Consider the following 20,987-nt stretch of genomic DNA (forward strand, 5'->3'; position numbering starts at 1 on the left):
CTAGAGTCTCCTCCATCTCCGTTCGATTTGGTGGTGGATAACCAGCAACCCACCCTCATCGACGATGATGTGACGCAGTTGCCGTCAGGGCATCCAGTTGACCTGCGCATTGTGCGGGAGGAGGAGATGAGACAGGAGTTGGAAGAGGAAGTGGTGGATGATGAGGACACTGACCCGACCTGGACAGGGGGGATGTCAAGCGGGGAAAGTAGTGTGGATGTTGAGGCAGGTGCAGCACCAAAAAGGGTAGCTAGAGGCAGAGGCAGAGGTCAGCAGCTTAGGCGAAGCCAGGCCACACCCGGAATCTCCCAAGATGTTCCAGTTCGTACCCAGCCCCGAAAAACTCCCGCCTCGAGGGCACGTTTCTCGAAGGTGTGGAGTTTTTTCAAGGAATGCGCCGAGGACAGATATAGTGTTGTCTGCACAATTTGCCTCTCGAAATTGATTAGGGGCTCTGAGAAGAGCAACCTGTCCACCACTTCAATGCGCCGTCATTTGGAATCCAAGCACTGGAATCAGTGGCAGGCAGCAACGGCAGGACAAAGGCCGCCTGCCGTTCACGCCACTGCCACTGCCTCTGCCACTTCCTCTGCCACTGCCACTGCTGACTGTGCTGGCGATGCATCCAGAGGACGAGCCAGGACACCATTTCATCTGCCTCCGCCACTTTGTTGACTTCTCCCTCATCCTCCCCTGTTCCTGTCTTATCTCCTTCTCCTGCACCATCAAAGGCACCATCAGGCGCTTCTTTACAACAACCCACCATCTCTCAGACATTGGAGCAGCGGCAGAAATACACGGCTAACCACCCACACGCGCAAGCCTTGAACGCCAACATCGCTAAACTGCTGGCCCAGGAGATGTTGGCGTTCCGGCTTGTTGAAACTCCCGCCTTCCTGGACCTGATGGCAACTGCGGCACCTCGCTATGCTGTCCCTAGCCGTCACTGCTTCTCCCGGTGTGCCGTCCCCGCCTTGCACCAGCACGTGTCACTCAACATCAGGCGGGCCCTTAGTTCCGCGCTTTGCACAAAGGTCCACTTGACCACCGACGCGTGGACAAGTGCATGCGGACAGGGACGCTACATTTCACTGACGGCACACTGGGTGAATGTAGTTGAGGCTGGGACTGCTTCCCAAACTGGCCCGGTGTACCTCGTCTCCCCGCCTAACATTCCTGGCAGGGACACGAGAAGAACACCCCCCTCCTCCTCCTCCTCCACCGCCTCCTCCTCCGCCACCGCCTCCTCCTCCGCTGTTAGATTGACCCCAGCTACGAGTTGGAAACGTTGCAGCACTGGCGTTGGTAGACGTCAGCAGGCTGTGCTGAAGCTGATCAGCTTGGGGGACAGACAGCACACTGCCTCCGAGGTGAGGGATGCCCTCCTCGATGAGACGGCAATATGGTTTGAGCCGCTGTACCTGGGCCCAGGCATGGTCGTTTGTGATAACGGCCGGAACCTGGTAGCAGCTCTGGAGCTTGCCGGACTCCAACATGTTCCATGCCTGGCCCACGTCTTCAACCTAGTGGTGCAACGTTTCCTAAAGAGCTACCCCAATGTTCCAGAGCTACTGGTGAAAGTGCGGCGCATGTGCGCCCACTTTCGCAAGTCGACAGTAGCCGCTGCTAGCTTAAAATCTCTCCAGCAACGCCTGCATGTGCCACAACACCGGCTTTTGTGCGACGTCCCCACACGCTGGAACTCAACGTTTCAGATGTTGAATAGAGTGGTTGAGCAGCAGAGACCTTTGATGGAATACCAGCTACAAAACCCTAGGGTGCCACAAAGTCAGCTGCCTCAGTTTCTCATCCATGAGTGGCCATGGATGAGAGACCTTTGTGACATCCTACGGGTGTTTGAGGAGTCCACAAGGAGGGTGAGCTCTGAGGATGCGATGGTGAGCCTTACAATCCCGCTCTTGTGTGTTCTGAGAGAATCCCTGATTGACATCAGGGATAACTCAGATCACACAGAGGAGTCAGGGATAGCATCCGATCCGTCACAGCTGGAGAGTAGGTCCACACATCTGTCCGCTTCATCGCGTTTAATGGAGGAGGAGGAGGAGGAGGAGGAGGAGGAAGAAGAGTTGTCCGATGATGTGATGGTGATACAGGAGGCTTCCGGGCAACTTCGAATCGTCCCATTGTTGCAGCGCGGATGGGTAGACATGGAGGATGAGGAGGAAATGGAGATTGAACTTTCCGGTGGGGCCAGAGGAGTCATGCCAACTAACACTGTGGCAGACATGGCTGAGTTCATGTTGGGGTGCTTTACAACCGACAAGCGTATTGTCAAAATCATGGAGGACAACCAGTACTGGATCTTTGCTATCCTTGACCCCCGGTATAAAAACAACATCTCGTCTTTTATTCCGGTAGAGGGGAGGGCCAATCGCATCAATGCTTGCCACAGGCAATTGGTGCAGAATATGATGGAGATGTTTCCAGCATGTGACGTTGGCGGCAGGGAGGGCAGTTCCTCCAGTAGGCGACCAAGTTCTCACCGGTCCACACAAACGAGGGGCACACTGTCTAAGGTCTGGGACACCTTGATGGCACCCCCTCGCCAAAGTGCCGCCACGGAGGGTCCTAGTGTCACCAGGCGTGAGAAGTATAGGCGCATGTTGCGGGAATACCTTTCCGACCACAGCCCTGTCCTCTCCGACCCCTCTGCGCCCTACACGTATTGGGTGTCGAAGTTGAACCTGTGGCTTGAACTTGCCCTATATGCCTTGGAGGTGCTGTCCTTTCCTCCCGCCAGCGTCCTATCTGAGAGGGTGTTCAGTGCAGCCGGTGGCATCATCACTGACAAGCGCACCCGTCTGTCAGCTGAGAGTGCCGACCGGCTCACTTTGATAAAAATGAACCACCACTGGATAGAGCCTTCATTTTTGTGCCCACCTGTGTAAAGCACCCCAACATGAAACTCCATGTCTGTACTCAACCTCTCCAATTCCTCCGCATCCTCATACTCATCCACCATAAGCGTTGCACAATTCTGCTAATACTAGGCTCCCTCCACCCTGATTTCCCCAACTCTGCTGGTTAGAGGCTCCCTCCACCCTGATTTCCACCAACTCTGCTGGTTAGAGGCTCCCTCCACCCTGCTTTCCCACAACTCTGCTGGTTAGAGGCTCCCTCCACCCTGATTTCCCACAACTCTGCTGGTTAGAGGCTCCCTCCACCCTGATTTCCCACAACTCTGCTGGTTAGAGGCTCCCTCCACCCTGATTTCCCACAACTCTGCTGGTTAGAGGCTCCCTCCACCCTGCTTTCCCACAACTCTGCTGGTTAGAGGCTCCCTCCACCCTGATTTTCCCCAACTCTGCTGGTTAGAGGCTCCCTCCACCCTGCTTTCCCACAACTCTGCTGGTTAGAGGCTCCCTCCACCCTGATTTCCCCCAACTCTGCTGGTTAGAGGCTCCCTCCACCATGAATTGGTCCAAACTGGGCTGGTTAGAGGCTCCCTCCACCATGAATTGGTCCAAACTGGGGTTTTTAGAGGCTCCCTCCACCATGAATTGGTCCAAACTGGGCTGGTTAGAGGCTCCCTCCACCATGAATTGGTCCAAACTGGGCTGGTTAGAGGCTCCCTCCACCATGAATTGGTCCAAACTGGGGTTTTTAGAGGCTCCCTCCACCATGAATAGGTCCAAACTGGGCTGGTTAGAGGCTCCCTCCACCATGAATTGGTCCAAACTGGGGTTTTTAGAGGCTCCCTCCACCATGAATTGGTCCAAACTGGGCTGGTTAGAGGCTCCCTCCACCATGAATTGGTCCAAACTGGGCTGGTTAGAGGCTCCCTCCACCATGAATTTCCCAAAACGTGGCTGTTTAGAGGCTCCCTCCACCATGAATTTGCCCAAACTGGGCTGGTTAGAGGCTCCCTCCACCATGAATTTGCCCAAACTGGGCTGGTTAGAGGCTCCCTCCACCATGAATTGGTCCAAACTGGGCTGGTTAGAGGCTCCCTCCACCATGAATTGGTCCAAACTGGGTTTTTTAGAGGCTCCCTCCACCATGAATTGGTCCAAACTGGGGTTTTTAGAGGCTCCCTCCACCATGAATTGGTCCAAACTGGGGTTTTTAGAGGCTCCCTCCACCATGAATTGGTCCAAACTGGGGTTTTAGAGGCTCCCTCCACCATGAATTGGTCCAAACTGGGTTTTTTAGAGGCTCCCTCCACCATGAATTGGTCCAAACTGGGGTTTTTAGACGCTCCCTCCACCATGAATTGGTCCAAACTGGGTTTTTTAGAGGCTCCCTCCACCATGAATTGGTCCAAACTGGGCTGGTTAGAGGCTCCCTCCACCATGAATTGGTCCAAACTGGGGTTTTTAGAGGCTCCCTCCACCATGAATTGGTCCAAACTGGGCTGGTTAGAGGCTCCCTCCACCATGAATTGGTCCAAACTTGGCTGTTTAGAGGCTCCCTCCACCATGAATTGGTCCAAACTGGGCTGGTTAGAGGCTCCCTCCACCATGAATTGGTCCAAACTTGGGTTTTTAGAGGCTCCCTCCACCATGAATTGGTCCAAACTTGGCTGTTTAGAGGCTCCCTCCACCATGAATTGGTCCAAACTTGGCTGTTTAGAGGCTCCCTCCACCATGAATTGGTCCAAACTGGGCTGGTTAGAGGCTCCCTCCACCATGAATTGGTCCAAACTGGGCTGGTTAAAGGCTCCCTCCACCATGAATTGGTCCAAACTGGGGTTTTTAGAGGCTCCCTCCACCATGAATTGGTCCAAACTGGGTTTTTTAGAGGCTCCCTCCACCATGAATTGGTCCAAACTGGGTTTTTTAGAGGCTCCCTCCACCATGAATTGGTCCAAACTGGGTTTTTTAGAGGCTCCCTCCACCATGAATTGGTCCAAACTGGGGTTTTTAGAGGCTCCCTCCACCATGAATTGGTCCAAACTGGGTTTTTTCGAGGCTCCCTCCACCATGAATTGGTCCAAACTGGGGTTTTTAGAGGCTCCCTCCACCATGAATTTGCCCAAACTGGGCTGGTTAGAGGCTCCCTCCACCATGAATTGGTCCAAACTGGGGGTTTTAGAGGCTCCCTCCACCATGAATTGGTCCAAACTGGGTTTTTTAGAGGCTCCCTCCACCATGAATTGGTCCAAACTGGGGTTTTTAGAGGCTCCCTCCACCATGAATTGGTCCAAACTGGGGTTTTTAGAGGCTCCCTCCACCATGAATTGGTCCAAACTGGGTTTTTTAGAGGCTCCCTCCACCATGAATTGGTCCAAACTGGGCTGGTTAGAGGCTCCCTCCACCATGAATTGGTCCAAACTGGGGTTTTTAGAGGCTCCCTCCACCATGAATTGGTCCAAACTGGGCTGGTTAGAGGCTCCCTCCACCATGAATTGGTCCAAACTTGGCTGTTTAGAGGCTCCCTCCACCATGAATTGGTCCAAACTGGGCTGGTTAGAGGCTCCCTCCACCATGAATTGGTCCAAACTGGGGTTTTTAGAGGCTCCCTCCACCATGAATTGGTCCAAACTGGGGTTTTTAGAGGCTCCCTCCACCATGAATTGGTCCAAACTGGGGTTTTTAGAGGCTCCCTCCACCATGAATTTGCCCCAACTCTGCTGGTTAGAGGCTCAATCCACCCTGATTTTCAAAACAAATGTTGGTGCCAACCTCAACTTACTACAAGGGCCAAATTCACTGCTGGTGACAAGCTCTCCTCACTGCAAGTGCCAAATACACATGTTTCAAGGTGTTTTCCTACTGTCAGAGAGGTGGTATTGAGTGTGTAAAGTGTGTAGTTGTTAGGCTGTGATGTTGGGGTAATAGAGGGTCTTTGGTGTGTTAGATGCCCCCAGACATGCTTCTCCTGCTGTCCCAGTGTCATTCCAGAGGTGTTGGCATCATTTCCTGTGGTGTCATAGTGGACTTGGTGACCCTCCAGACACGGATTTGGGTTTCCCCCTTAACGAGTATATGTTCCCCATAGACTATAATGGGGTTCGAAACCCGTTCGAACACACGAACAGTGAGCGGCTGTTCGAATCGAATTTCGAACCTCGAACATTTTAGTGTTCGCTCATCTCTAGTAATGAGCTGTATGTCTTAGATAAGAACTTTCAACACGTCCATCAACCCCAATTCTTTGCGACCTTTAATAGGTGCCACATCCCTGATTCTGTCAATTTACTATTCTCTAGTTCCCGCCATTCCTAAGCAATCAGTGCTGTTAATTTTAGCGTCCTATATGCTAATTAGTCTCTTTACTGTCAGCGGTGTGGTCATGGGTGGGAGTAGATAGACCGGGACTGCCCACCTGACAGTAGAGAACCTTATTGGGTGCTGAAATTAACAGAAATGATTGCTCAAGAATGGTGGGGGCTAGAGAAACTTTTCTAACTTTTCTGAATAAATGCACGGCCGCAAACTAGCACAGCGCATATGATCCCCGCTCCCATTGAAATGAATGGGAGCGTGTACGGCACGCAAAGGGTCACGCGGCGTACACGTGCCACATCACGCGGCACGTTACACCGTGTGAACGAGCCCTAATGGTGTAAACCGTTTACTACCTCCTACCCAAATGGAAGTTCAGAGAGGAGTCACATGTTTATTCCTCAAAAGAAGTAGTGAAAAAAGTGGGACCTAGTTGAATCAAATGGGCTACAGTTTCCCATGAAGCTCTTTAGGGCAAGTAGTCGGGGCATGCTGGGAGTTGTAGTTTGACAAACGCAATAATGTCAGAGATTGCAGCCTACTGCTTTAGATGTAGGAAATGTATACACAAGTTTAGCATATTCATAGCATAGACTTAGTCCTTATAGTACGCTATTTATTATGATTGTCAGTTGTGTACTTAACACTAAAGTATGCAAGGGAATGAATGATAAATGGGGTTTCCCCTCCCCCACTATATATATATATAGTCTCAAAATATACCTTTTATTCAGATACATTTTTGGAGACTTTAATCATTTGCTCATAATATTTTCAATTTCCACTTTTTTCCCCACCATATATGATATTGATATGATATATTGATATGATTTAGATTTTTTAAAATAATTTACTTAATTTCATTAATTGACAAACATAAACTATTAACCTTTCTATTTTTTTAATGCATTCTTACTTGTTCACGTTTTTTTCCCACTTACATAAAACTTTTACATAGTTCTGTATTCCCAGAAAGCAATTATTGTAACAATGGCACTAGTAGGGTGTTGATGTACGCCCCAGGCCTAGAAAGGCAGCATTCACAACCGGATCTTCTGTATTCTATTGGACAAGTCATTTCATTATGTGCTATGTGTAGGAATACTCACTAAAGCTGAGGCCCCACGTTGCGGAAATGCAGCTTTTTCTGTTGCAGATTATGTTGCGTATTTTTGACCCAAGCCAAGAATGGCTACAATAGGAATGGAAAATATATAGGAAGTTCTTATACTTCTACCTTCTTCTCAATCCACCCCTGGCTTTGGCTCAAAAAAATGCAACAAAATCTGTAACAAAAAAAGCGGCGTTTCCGCAATGTGGGGCCTCAGCCTAAGGGTGATATCTAGTATGGTTATCGAGTTGGCTACATTTTCAACTATCAGAAATTGGATTTTGAAATCTCAAGATCGGCTCAACCCCAAGGGAGCATTCACACGGCGTAACGTCCCGCGAGATTTGGCACGTGTACGCCGCGTGACCCTTTGCGTGCCGTACACGCTCCCATTCATTTCAATGGGAGCGGGGAGCGTATGCGCTGCGCTAGTTTGCGGCCGTGCATTTATTCAAATTCAAATTTATTCCAAATCTCGCGGGACGTTACGCCGTGTGAATGCTCCCTAAAAGTGACTTTTCCCATAGAGAAGCATTGACTAGGGTTGAGCAATCGGGATCGGAAAAGATCGGATCCAGATCGGTGATTGAGCAAATTTCACGATCGGGATCGGCTGGAAAATGATCAGAAATCAGATTTTAAAATTGATCCTGAAATCTCAAGGTCGGCTCAGCCCTAGTCACAAAGACTTCATAGGAGCCTGGGAATCTATAACTTCAGTACAACTCAAGGATTGTAAATCCTCTGTCTATTGATCTTTCTCCCATAATTCTTCCAATGACTCACATCACTTCTATCTGGCACCTCATCCGCCGTCCTGACTAATACGCTTGTTCATTTCTACCACACTTCGTTTATGTTTGCCACACACCAACTATATATCACATTATGATAGGGGTAAAGGGTGGAGACATTTTTTTTCTTTCCCTCTGAGTAGATATGTAATTTCCATGATGTCTTTTTAATGACTGCCGTCTGTGGCCTAGTGGGTACTGATTTATGAAACGCTGTAAAAGATCAGGTGGAACACGGCGGGACTTCTTTACAGCTGCCTGGATGGAAACCCATCTAATTTGTTTAGTTAAGTGTGAGCTCATGGTGAACATCACCCGGCCCATAAATTTCTAGTTTAGACCCCTAACTGGGAGCTTGGTCCAAAAAATGCCGATGACTGCAGATGATCTTGAAGACCAACATTCCCTTGATGCATATGTGGAAACATCACAGACTCTTCATTGCTGCAACCGCATTCCTTCTTATTGATAAACTGTCCAGATGTCCTCTCCAAGGAGGAAAGCAACCAATTTCTACTCTCAATTCTCCAAGGAACATTGGAAAGAGTAAAATAATACTTCACATCACTGGTTATTCAGAGGTTATGTACATTTAAATGAAGTTCCTTTTTCTATTTCATTGCTTCTTTGATCCAAGTCATGAACGTAAAGACTAACTTTGACTACTTTAATCCCTAATCTGAGGAATCTGTTTTTCGTCAATTCGGGGAAGACAAATTCCTTTATTTTAAAGACTTGTGCCTCAGATAAAGTTAATCAAAGACCAGTAACTGCATAAGGAAAGAAAAAATAAGAAAAACGGAGGTAGAACCTTACATTCCTTCCTACTGCAACACTTCATAAATACTTCAAAAATGTCCTGGGAATCACAGACGTATTGCCAGCAAAATATATGAGTCCAAAGGTGATACACTTATTTTAGCTAACAGCAGTAGCTATTTGGTGTTATATTACCAGCACATAAAACTAGCTCAAACTTTGCCAGGGGGAAAATATCTAATTTTTTATTTTTTTTTTATATGTACATGGTTAGCCCATTCCTACTTTGTAGAATTTAGAAAAAAGAGAATACGATGGCTGCCAGGTTCACCAACGTGCAAACGCAACTGCAAAGGTCCATTTATCAAGATCCAGATAAAAATAAAATTGAGTTGATGCACATTTGAGAAAGGTGAAACGCGCTGTGTGTTGCACCGATTTATTCAAGCCTCATTTTTTGCAATCTTCAAGATAAAACTAAAGTCAACTATGTAGATTTGACAGCTAAAATTGGAAGCAAGGATTAACTTATTTCCAATAGTTAACGATATTTTTCCCATGTGATGGTCTGTCTGAAGTCGACCTAGGTGTCTTACCTTCTACACGTTATATTCTAAGGTGTCCCAAAGCAGGAGCCGGCTTTCTTACATGCTCACTTAAGATCTTCCATTCCCGTTCTATTATGTTTTATAACCTGTGGGGCTAAAAGGCAAAACCTATAGTTGTCACTTTGTATAATACATGCCCCAGACAATGTGAAGATGCCACCTAAAATTATCAACAATATTATAAGATATCTGTGCCATAAAATGAAATCGTAGTACAACGAAGCAATATATTTTTAAGATATGGAAGGAATTAATGAGAAAGTCAAAATAAGCTTAAAATAAGAATGAATACAAGAATAACCATGAATCACTTAGGTGAAGAATATTGGCTGTTGCCATAACATAAGTGATAATTAGGGTTGAGCCGATCTGAGATTTCAGGATAGATTTCAAAGTCCGACTTCCGATCATTTTCCAGCTGATCCCGATTGTGAAATTTGCTCGAACGCCGATCGGGATCCAATCTTTTCTGCTCCTGATCCTCAATCCTAGTCAATGCTTTTCTATGGGAAAAGTAACTTGAGGGTTAAGCCGATCTTGAAATAATCTCCAACATCGATCCCGTTGGAAAAGATTGGATCGGAATTCCAATCACGATCGTGAAATTTACTCAATTGCCGATCGGTAATCCAATCTTTTCTGATCCCGATCGCTCAATCCTAGTGATAATGAGAATATATAAAATTCTATAAATCACATGTTGGGTTATTGAAGCAAAGTAAAAAGATCCTGGAAAGGGGCAAAAAGTGATATATAGGGATCCTGTAGACCCATTTATATAGATAAGATAGTGAAAAAAAAGTATCAAACATTAAAGACATTATTGAACTATAGGTATGTGTCTCTAGACAGAGGGGAGAAAAATTTAGCCAAAAAGTTGGCTTTTTCATAGATTGTTCACGCCTGGAGCAGTAAGTGAGCGAGGTAGGCCACTCTTTGAGTCTACTTAGGGCCATAGGATACCATACAGTGGTTGTACATACCCTAGGTTCAGGTGAGGTCAATGCCATATTGCCATTCCATATAGGCAGGAAGTCATGATGCAAAAAGCAAGAGCAAAAAAGGTAATTGTGTATCTGGTTAAAACCATGCTCAAAAACCCAGAAAGTACTTTTTAAGGGAAAATGGATTCCCTGCTCCTTGAAAGAATATTACGGAATCTAAACTATTTGCTGCATATGGAGAAGGTTTTATAGATAACTACATAGTACATTATGGCTTTATATATAATTACACATTTTTTATATAAGTTTTGTGTAATAATGCATTCCTAGACTGTAAGCTCTTGTGACCAGGGCCCTCACCCTTTTGTGCGAATTGATTTATTACTCTGCAATGTCTCATTTCGTCTGTAGAAGAATCCTAAAGTAGTGCAAAATATGTTGGCAATATATAAACAAAAAAATATTATGTCTCCTGTTTTATTATAGACCATCAAATCTACTTCTAGATCAAAACAGTGTTGACTATCCCACATACCGAGCCCCAGGAGACTGGCTTGACACCATGCAGACTGGACAATGCAAGGACATTCTGTCAGGAGTCAGCTACAGCTCCTGCGAAACAATTGCAAAAATATCATTAGAGTAAGTATCTGAGATCCTTTCTATTGTGTTGTGGGAATGTTAGGTTGATGTTCTTCAGAGTATAGCGACGCAACGTTGCAGGCAACTGCTTGCCACCTCCATACAAATAAGTTTCATGAGGTGTGTTGGTACTGGGGTAAGCCAGGTCTATACAGATCTCTGAAAGGGCTCGTTCACACGGTGTAATGTCCCGCGAGATTTGGCACGTGTACGCCGCATGACCCTTTGCGTGCCGTACACGCTCCCATTGAGTTCAATGGGAGCGGGGATAGTATGCGCCGCGCTAGTTTGCGGCCGTGAATAAATGCACGGCCGCAAACTAGCGCGGCGCATACGATCCCCGCTCCCATTGAAATGAATGGGAGCGTGTACGGCACGCAAAGGGTCACGCGGCGTACACATGCCACATCCCTGATAGCAGCACCTGAATAGCTTTTTTAAAGGCTATTCAGGCATATCTTTAGCTCATATCACGTAAATCTAGTGATGGAGCCCCTTTAAAAAAACATACTCATGTGTCCCCAGAACTCCATTGTCTGCTACCGGTGTCTGTTTGTTGGTCGTACCGTGTCCTCGTTGCCGGATGTCCTGCACCCCAAATGACCACAGAGACTAATCAGTGGCCACAGTGGTTACCAATAAGGTCCCTCTCCAGCACTGATTGGCCTCAGTAGTCACATGGGGTGCAGGACTTCTGGCAACAAGGACACTGCACAATGACCAAATGGACACAAGTGGCAGACAACAGAGCTTAGGAGACTATGTTAGGAGTATGTTTTTTGTTTTTTTTATGTTACACCTCCCCTGTGTTTGTACAACCCCTTTAAAGACTGACAAACAGTTTTTGGTAGTATTGTTTATTATTTTTTATTACTCGCATCTGTTCTTTACCCGTACGTAGGACACAACGATAGGTTCTTTACATTGCCGTCCACCTCGTAATAAACAGCTCCATCCTCTTGACGTGTTATCTATCATGTTCACTTAATTAGTTTTCCATTCGCTTCCACTTATATGGATGAGTCGAGGATGATTAGTGTGATGACTAATCGGGGTTATATGAAGGTGTTATCAATATGTAATGAGCAGACACTATGTCCAGGATTAGGCAGAAGATTTGAAGAATGCCTTAGGGAAGAAAGGATTTGAAGCAGTTTGAGCGTTGACAGAGTGAGCGATAGAAGGAGAATGAAGGAAAAGGCTTATTTTACTGTCAGATGAGATGATTAATAAACACAGAAACTGGAGAGTTTAAGGCATAGGAATAAAAATACGGCTGTGCTGCTGAGACCGTCTTTAAGTAATTCCTATCTACACTACTTGGCCAAAAATTTTGAGGCACACCTTCTAATTAATGGCTTGAGCCACTTTAGTCACATCCAGAGCTCAGAGACATTCAACTTGGCACATAATACCATCTATCCAACAGATTATTCGTCATCTTCTACTGTGCTAGCCCTGGTACCGCCAAGTTCAAGTTCTGACATTGTAAAGTGGAAAGACCAATAACAGCTCATTTTTGAGTTCCAAAAAGTTTACAGGGGAATTCAAGAACATAAATATTGATGAACTATTTTTAGGTTAGGTCACTAATTTAGGATTGGTGGAGGTTCGACACTTAGCACCGCAACAAATCAGCTGTTTGTAGAGACCGCAGCACTCAGGTGAGGGTTGTGGCATCCTTACTAGAGATGAGCGATCACTAAAATGTCCGAGGTTCGAAATCCGATTCGAACAGCCGTACACTATTTGACTGTTCGAACGGATTTCGAACCCCATTATAGTCTATAGGGGGAAATGCTCGTTTCAGGGGTACGCAAAATTCAATAAAATTATACTTACCAAGTCCACGAGTGATGGTCGGGCTGGATTCCCCTTGAAGTCTTCTCCCGGCGCAGCGCCCCCGCGGCGTCTTTAGGCTGGAATTCACTCTGCCTAGGCATCGAGGCCTAGGCAGAGCTGAATGCGCATGCGCAGTCGGCTCTGCCTAGGCCGGATGCCTAGGCAGAGTGAATTCCAGCCGGAAGATGCCACGGGGACGCTGCACGGAGAAGACTTCTATAATAGGGTAAGTTCACACGGAGTAAAATGGAGTGTATTTTGGAGTGTAATTTTACACGTGCAAACAAGCCATGTGACAAATAATTGTGTTGTCACTGGTCTGGGAGGTAGAAGTCGTGTTCAACAAAGCTATGATGCTTCTTTGAGCAGCTGATCTGTGGAGCATCAGGTTTGGTACCAGATCAGGGGTGGTGCCGATAAGTGTCCAATTGCTGGTGTCCCGAATGCTGTGCCTCTCAGTGACCAGGAGGATGGGGGTTCAAAAGTTCTTCAAAAACCTTGTGAATGGAGCACCTGCAGAATTGGTCAGGACTGTAATCTCTGACAGCACGCACAGCCCTATAGAAGTAAAGAGTATAAGCACACTGGCGCATCATTCACAAAGAGGCTTTAGGGGGATTTTCAGTCCTGTGGATAAGGGGATAAGTGTCCATAATGGCCTTTAAAAGGCAACATCTCATGAAGGCAACTCCAGTCAATACAATATACCCCATCATGGCATATGGACATTATAGAGGGGTGATCCCCACTTGGAAAAATCAGCAAGGAGAACAGCTCTTTAAGAATAGCTAAAATCCTGGGGAACTTGAGGCATTCTTTTGTTACAATGGGTGTCACTGGAGAAATCAACACTGTACAAACATAAAGACTAAGGTTGAGAATACTAATCTGAACCCCATTCAATTTCATGGCAATGAGACAGACTTTTGTGGTATAATCACTGCAGCCAAAAAACTTCCTAGAATAATGGATTTGCCATTGAATCAATGGGCGGACCCATATGGTAATTATTTCCCTATAGGCTCAAAAAGCAGATTTCTAATGTAGTAGTCAATCCTGTTGGATACAAAAGAGATATAGATGTAATATATAATTCGTCTTGCACTTAGACGAACGGGGCATTTTCTAGTTGTCTTCATGGATCACTGAATAGGCTATAAGGGATCCATGAAAACAAGTACCCCACAGATGAAAATTGCCCATATGAATATAACCTGTCAGAAAACCTGCCGTAGATTCTGAATAACCGGCACATCATGAATAGAGATGAGCGAACACTAAAACGTTCGGGGTTCGAAATCCGATTCGAACAGCCGTACACTGTTCGACTGTTCGAACGGGTTTCGAACCCCATTATAGTCTATGGGGGGAAATGCTCGTTTCAGGGGTAGGCAAAATTCGATCAAATTCTACTTACCAAGTCCATGAGTGAGGGTCGGGCTGGATTCTTCTCCCTGCGCAGCGTCCCTGCGTCCTCTTCCGGCCTTCAATTCACTCTGCTAGGCATCGGGCCTGGGCAGAGCCGACTGCGCATGCCCGCACTACAAGCCGATGCCTGGCAGAGTGAATGCAGAGCCGGAAGAGGATGTGGGAGCGCTGTGCAGGGAGAAGACTTCTAATAGGGTAAGAGAAGAACCAGCGTTGATTGACAATGTATAGCATTCTGCCAATCAACGCTGGTTCTACATCGAATCTTAACTTCGAACAGCTAGTACTACTCGCTCATCTCTAATCATGAACACTAATATATTTACAATATTGTACATTGTCAGGAAATTGCCATCTCATCAGTTCTCTAATATAATAATGAAACATTCATGATAATTCTGGACCCGAATTCACAATAACGTGGGTTAATTTTGCTGATTCCAGAATTTCAGTCACTTTGAACCACATGACATTGCTTACAGCAGGTCATCTGCCCTTACATGAACCTTACGTGAAGGCACAAGAGCGGCAAATAATGCAGCATGCAGACATTTTTGTAGTATGACATAGGGCTACAGAAAATAGCACAATCTGCACATCTACACTAGGGCGAAAGAGGGAAAACTAAACTGAAGGGTTGGAATCTCCAGAGTTAATGAAAACATGACGAGTTTGTGGACCGCTAATAAGAATAACTATCTGATGAGTCTCTAAGTAAATTACTATGTAAACTCTTCCTGTCTGAATCAGTATCTCATTAAAGTGAAATCTCACTAATATGCATGGCATGGAGGAGAGAATACAAAGACTTCCCTGAGATGGCGTTTTCTTGGGTATTATATACAAGTAGAAAGAGATAAGGCTGGAAACACCTCCAATGTAAGTTTAAAGTGGACCATTCACCACCTCCACCAGCTCCAACTCTTTGCATCTTCTCTTAAATACTCCTCCACTGATTCCATTATCGTTGGAATTTGTTCTCTAGATCCCACCATTCCTGAGTAATCTATGCAGTCATTTCCAGTACCTGATGGGCCAATGAGGCCCTAAGTAGGCAATCTTGGGCTAGAGCAAACAGAGAAGGGCCACCGACCTGACAGTAGAGAGACAAATAAGTATATTGGGTGCTAAAACTAAAAGCACTAGTTGCTCAGGAATGGTGGAGGCTACAGAAAAAAATCCAACTTCTTTGGACTCAGTGGAGTCTTCTGGATGGAGGATAATTTTGTTAATCCTAATTCCTTAGTAGAATTTTTGAAAATGTTTTTTTCTAAACGGACGTATTAGAGGGGTTTTCCCATGTCAGTAGTCGCTACTTGCATATGGGTGTGGATCCCACTGCCTAGGAGAATGGGGCGGTTTTGTCCCTAGTTCTGAATTTAGTGGTGGCCGGACAGTATGTGCAGAGCTCCATTTATTTCAAAGGGAAATATCAATGTAATGTTAAACTTTGCTACATCTGGACATTAGTCACACAGTAGCAATTAATAAGATCTTAACATTAGATACTTATTGTTACTGCATATATTGTGTATTACAAACTTTTTTTATTTCATCTCATCTAAGGTCTCATGCACACAACCGAGTTTTTTTTAACGTTAAGCATTTGGATGACGGTGCCTTCCGTGCTTCATTAATGTCAATGGGGGTCCCGATCTGACCCATTTTCTGATCCGTTTTCACAGAGCAGAATAGGACATGCTCTATAAATTTCGGAATGGAGCAACGGAACCCTCCTCGGCAGATCCTTGGTCTGCACACTCAGTCATGTGCATGAGGCCTAAGGGTTAGATGCTAGACCACCTCTAATAAAGCACTGGGAGCCATGATACCTGGTAGACGTCTGTTATAAGTTTATCTATTTATTTGTTGCAGTGATATGAAGACAGTCGGTGTCACAATCATTGGCCCCCGAATGCAGATGATGAACGCGGTGAAACCTCAAGAACTTCACATAAAGAATGGACCTGTTAACGTGTAATGAAATACAGGAAGATGTATTAACTATGGTGCAATTATACCTAAAAAGCGGAGAAGATGTGAGGAGCTTGAACTGTATGGAAACCTCACACACTCTTACATGGGAGTAACAATGCCTTAAAAATCCGAGTAAAAACTCTTCTATATGTTTGCCAGGAAGGCTTCATTTCTGGTCAAATAAAGATAATGTATATGTGCTGGAAGAAAGCAAATGTCTACCATGGACAGAATATCAAGATCTGATCACAGGGTCAACTCAAGATCATAAGCAAGATTTGCAATACGCTAAGTCTGTGTTAATCTTATTTTCTATGGAATTCTGGATTTCAGTGATTTTTTTTTTCAATTCTAAAGTGAGCCAGTCATGAAACCAGTATATGTTCACAAAAAGATGCTCGACATCTAACTTAATTCTTAGAAAGATGTGATTCATATGGTCCTGCCAGGTGGGAAATGGCGCCGCTTCTGCCAAACACAGTGCCAAGCCAGCTTTCAGCTGAGACTGGTTGCATTCTGTCTAGTAGTATTAATCTAATCTTACTGTACTCAGACCACAGGTTGCGCCATTTCTTACTAGATTATTGACCAGTTTTATGTAGAAGAAAAGGAAAATGGAGAACTTCCTTAATAAGTTAATATCGAATGAAACTAACTATAAACCGGATAAAAATGCGGAGTTCTATATTTTCTACTTAATATCAAACTCATAGTAAGGTCGGTCAGGCCGAAGCTTTATTAGCACTGGAGAGGCTCTTAGATTGTTACTTTAGTTTAGGCCTCAGGCACACAGATGACAGCTATACCGAGGCATATGGAGTGTAGCCCCCAAAATTCTCTGTCTGGTGCTTTATGTATGGTGCTATTTTACCATAGAAGTAATGTAATACATATGAAATAGAGCGGCGCATGCGTAATTTCATCCGTAGATTCCCAACATAAAATACTTCTGTCTGGCTTCATATGAAATCAGATGTAAAGACCCATTAGAGCTCTAAGGCCCTGGTTCATATCTGTGTCGTAATCCGTTCGTGGGAGTCCGCATGGGGACCCCTCCCCCAAATGGACTATCAAATGCATTGACAAGCAGTGTGCAGTGACAGCACACGACCCATAAACTATAATGGGGTCTTTGTGCTTGCCGCGTAGTCTCTGCACGAGTCATGCAGACAGGAAAGTAGATCTGTTAACATGTTTTGTGCGGAGACAGTGCCCAAAGCACACGGACCCCATTATAGTCTATGGGGTCCGTGTGCTTTCACTGCACTCCGCTTGTCAATGCATTTGGTAGTCTGTTCGGGGGGTCCCCATGTGGACTCCCCTAAACGGATTAACGACGCAGATGTGAACCAGGCCCAAGTAATACAGAGTAGTTGTACGGCCATATGTATAAGGCCTGATACCAAACAAATCTACCTAATCATAACTATGCAGTGTCCTCGCTTCGTTCTTGTCTGTAGTCATTCTTTTTACAGTTCAGACCCTTTCCTCAATACAATAGATTTATTGAAAAAAAATGTATTTACTAGTAAACAAAGAGGTAACAGCTTAATCTTTGATGACATGATTATACTTCTGCCTTCTAAGGAATTGGTCACACCTGCATTGGGTGACCCTTTGGGGATTCTGACCCTGATTCCATATGAAAAATGAGGAGAGAAAAATCCTTCAAGCATTATAGTCCATGGAGTCCGCTGTTTTCCGTGAGTAACTGCTTTTTAAGCGGACCCGAAGAATGGAAATCCCAACTCTGGTGTGAACCTAGTGTTAGATAGCAGAAGTGCCAGCAGTCTCCTTCTCTATCTTCTGACCTTTCCACCAACGTTTTTTTCTGGTAAGGTCAAAGTAGGAACTGCAGCCATGTACTAGACACATAATACCAAACGAGATGTTCTGTGGACAGGCTGTTGATATTTTTCTACTCCTTTTTAAAGTAGGGTCCTGATTCATTTTTGATCTTTTTGGGTTCCTTGACTTAGCTTAGAAAACCAGTCTGGGTAGAGGTAAGTGAACATGGTAAACTTGAATAAGAAGGTTTTCACGTTACAGTAAAGATTCCTAAACTTTGGATGATTTCTACTATAGCAATCATGAACGTTAACAAAGAGTGATCGGTTTAGCAAACCAACGACACATCATCATCACCTGGAAAGAAGTCCTACATTTTTAAGAAATCCATTTTATAAAAAATTTCAATTTTAATTTGATAGTTTTAATTTTTAGTTTTGTAGTTGGATATGAGATGTTTTATCTAGGAATGAGCTTTCCTTAAAGAATGTTCTTAAGATGTTCCCAGTACGATCATTTATCCTTTGACCAATGCCGCTGAAACTGTAAATCCAGTTTAAACTACTATACTAACCAATATGGACTAAAATGTCAACCATTACATCTGTGAAATAATTATTCACCAGTCAATTGTTTGTTCCACACTTGTTCAGCCATTAACCTTCTATCTATATTGTGTACGGAAAGCTTAACATAGTTGCCAGCTCTCCCGACTTTGCTGAGACAGTCCCCATTTTTTTGGCAACAGTCCTAAGCCTGACTCAAAATGGGTTGTGGCTAGTGAAACCCATAGCCAAAATGGGATTTCCAGTCTGGTCGAGATGTGAACCCAGGTCTGTGGTTGTGTTAGTTGGAGGGATAGTGTTTGACTTTTAATGTCTCTAAGGCTAGGTTCACCTCGGTGTCTAGATTCCGAAAAATACAGAGAAAAAAGTTGTGCGAGCAGGAACCAGGCGGAAACAGCGATTATAATAATGTCCACGGGTTTTGCAGGTAACGGCTTTATAACCAGATTGGGTTTCCGCTTTCCTGGTCACCAAGTGGACCTGAAGAATGGAAACCCAAACACAGGTGTCACTAGAAAGTTGGTGTATAAACTTTCATTTCATTGACCCATGGGAAAGCGAGCAACGTAACCACATCGCAACTTGATGATCTTTGATGCAACTTGATGATCTGGATGGTTTTTGTGACCAAATATATGGAACAGACCGCTATGAGACAGTTGAAACATTGGTCCAAACTAAGTGACACCCTTGGGCATACCTCATCTACAGGGTAAAATTTTTGTAAAACTCTCCTCTCCATATTACATTTGTTGGGATTCGTAGTATAAGCATTTTCTACTTCTAACATTTATAGAATTGCTTGAACATATACTGAATATTCTTTTCAACATGAGCGGTTCACTTTAATGGATAACTTATCATTTTCAATTCTGCGTATTAAAGTCCATATTTATGATACAAAAGACAACCACTTTGCAGGAAATGTGATATTTTTCAATCACTCTGTTCATTTGTAAAATGAATATTTATTTGGTATTTGGTTTCTTAAATATGTTACTATATTTCTATTTTAATACATATTAAAATTTCAATACAATGCTTCCAATGTCTGACCATGTAAAGAATTTTCTTAAAGTGTTAAAGCGTACCTATTGTTTAACTGCTTTCCTTTTTTTAAATAAATCAGTAGTACACGTGAATACTGAAAACTCTGTAATATATCTTGTTAGGCTGAATACACCTGATGCACCTTTCAGCAGTATTTAGCCTCCCCTTGCTTGCTGGTAAAGGTTCAAAACCTTCTCAGCGCCCAAAAGATCTAACTGTTGGAAAATAGGGAATAGAAGATCGGGAGGAGGGGGATGCAGCTGCAGTTTTCTACTCATGTGTTTCAGCAAGCCAGTAGGAGAAGGAGCAACAGATTGGCTCAAACTACATAAAATTCCAACATCTCTCCAGGAGGACCCTGTTAACTCTGCAAGAAAGAAGGGAAACAAGGAACTAGCTGAGAGAGAGAACCGAGCAAAATGTACAGATTGTGATTGTGACGTTCTGATTTTAGCAATAGGTACTCTTTAACAGTTTTTATCAGCAAAAAAAAATTAAAAAGTGAGTACAAACCACTACAAAAAGTCAAAAAGTTGCCTATATCAAAAATTCAAGATATCACAAGATAAATTTCACAATAAATAAGTATTCTATAGTACTAGGTGCCTTCTGTGTTCATCATCCTGGCGAAGTTCACCCAATTTCCAGTCTCTTCTTCATTTCCGTAATATAGCCACTAGCTTCTCGAACTACTCAATTCACAATGTGCTTTGGTAGTCTAAACCTTCACCCCTCCCACCCCACCCCACTGCTGCTCAATAGACCAGCGGAGAGTCAGAGGGGAGTATCTCAGACAACCAAAACACAGAGTAGTCAGAGAAGCTAGTGGTTATTTTACAGAAATGAAGAGGAATTAGGAATCGGAGTAATAGGAGGACACCAGATATTTTAGCGTTGAATAGACTTATATTGTGAAATTTTTTATTCTAAATCCAAGGGTTACGTTACAGTTCTTTTCAACCAATATTGGCTAACTTAAATGTTGTAAGTCAACTGATTGTTACGGGCAACAATGCCAATTTTTTGTCTGTGCTATTTTTTTTGTATTTGGCAAAAACATTCAGTTGATTTTTTGACTTCCTGTCAATTAAAAAAATATATTAAAAATTATTAAAGGGATCCTATCTTTTAAACCCTTTTTTTTCTAACTAACAAGAAAGAATATTCTTCTCCTACCTTTAGATGTCTTCTCCGTGCCGCCGTTCACTTGAAATTCCGTTTTTTCTCGGTATGTAAATGAGTTCTTTCGCAGCACTGGAGGCAGGCTTCAGAGCTCAAACAGCACTGGTG

The 20,987-nt window shown here is 44.3% G+C and overlaps 1 protein-coding gene across 2 annotated transcripts in view; it reads left to right on the top strand.

Moving 5' to 3' along the window:
* The window catches only part of EPHA3 (EPH receptor A3), a 334,850-nt gene extending 318,070 nt beyond the window's left edge, over window positions 1–16,780 (top strand). For both annotated transcript variants that reach the window (XM_075263556.1, XM_075263557.1), the window contains exons 16-17: window positions 10,891–11,046; window positions 16,192–16,780. In XM_075263556.1, coding sequence (XP_075119657.1) covers window positions 10,891–11,046; window positions 16,192–16,297 — 262 coding nt within the window. In that variant the 3' untranslated portion in view covers window positions 16,298–16,780. The remainder of the gene's footprint in view (window positions 1–10,890; window positions 11,047–16,191) is intronic.
* The last annotated feature ends 4,207 nt before the right edge of the window (window positions 16,781–20,987 follow it).

The sequence above is a fragment of the Leptodactylus fuscus genome, chromosome 2 (assembly GCF_031893055.1).
Source record: "Leptodactylus fuscus isolate aLepFus1 chromosome 2, aLepFus1.hap2, whole genome shotgun sequence".
In the NCBI taxonomy this organism is placed as follows: domain Eukaryota; kingdom Metazoa; phylum Chordata; class Amphibia; order Anura; family Leptodactylidae; genus Leptodactylus; species Leptodactylus fuscus.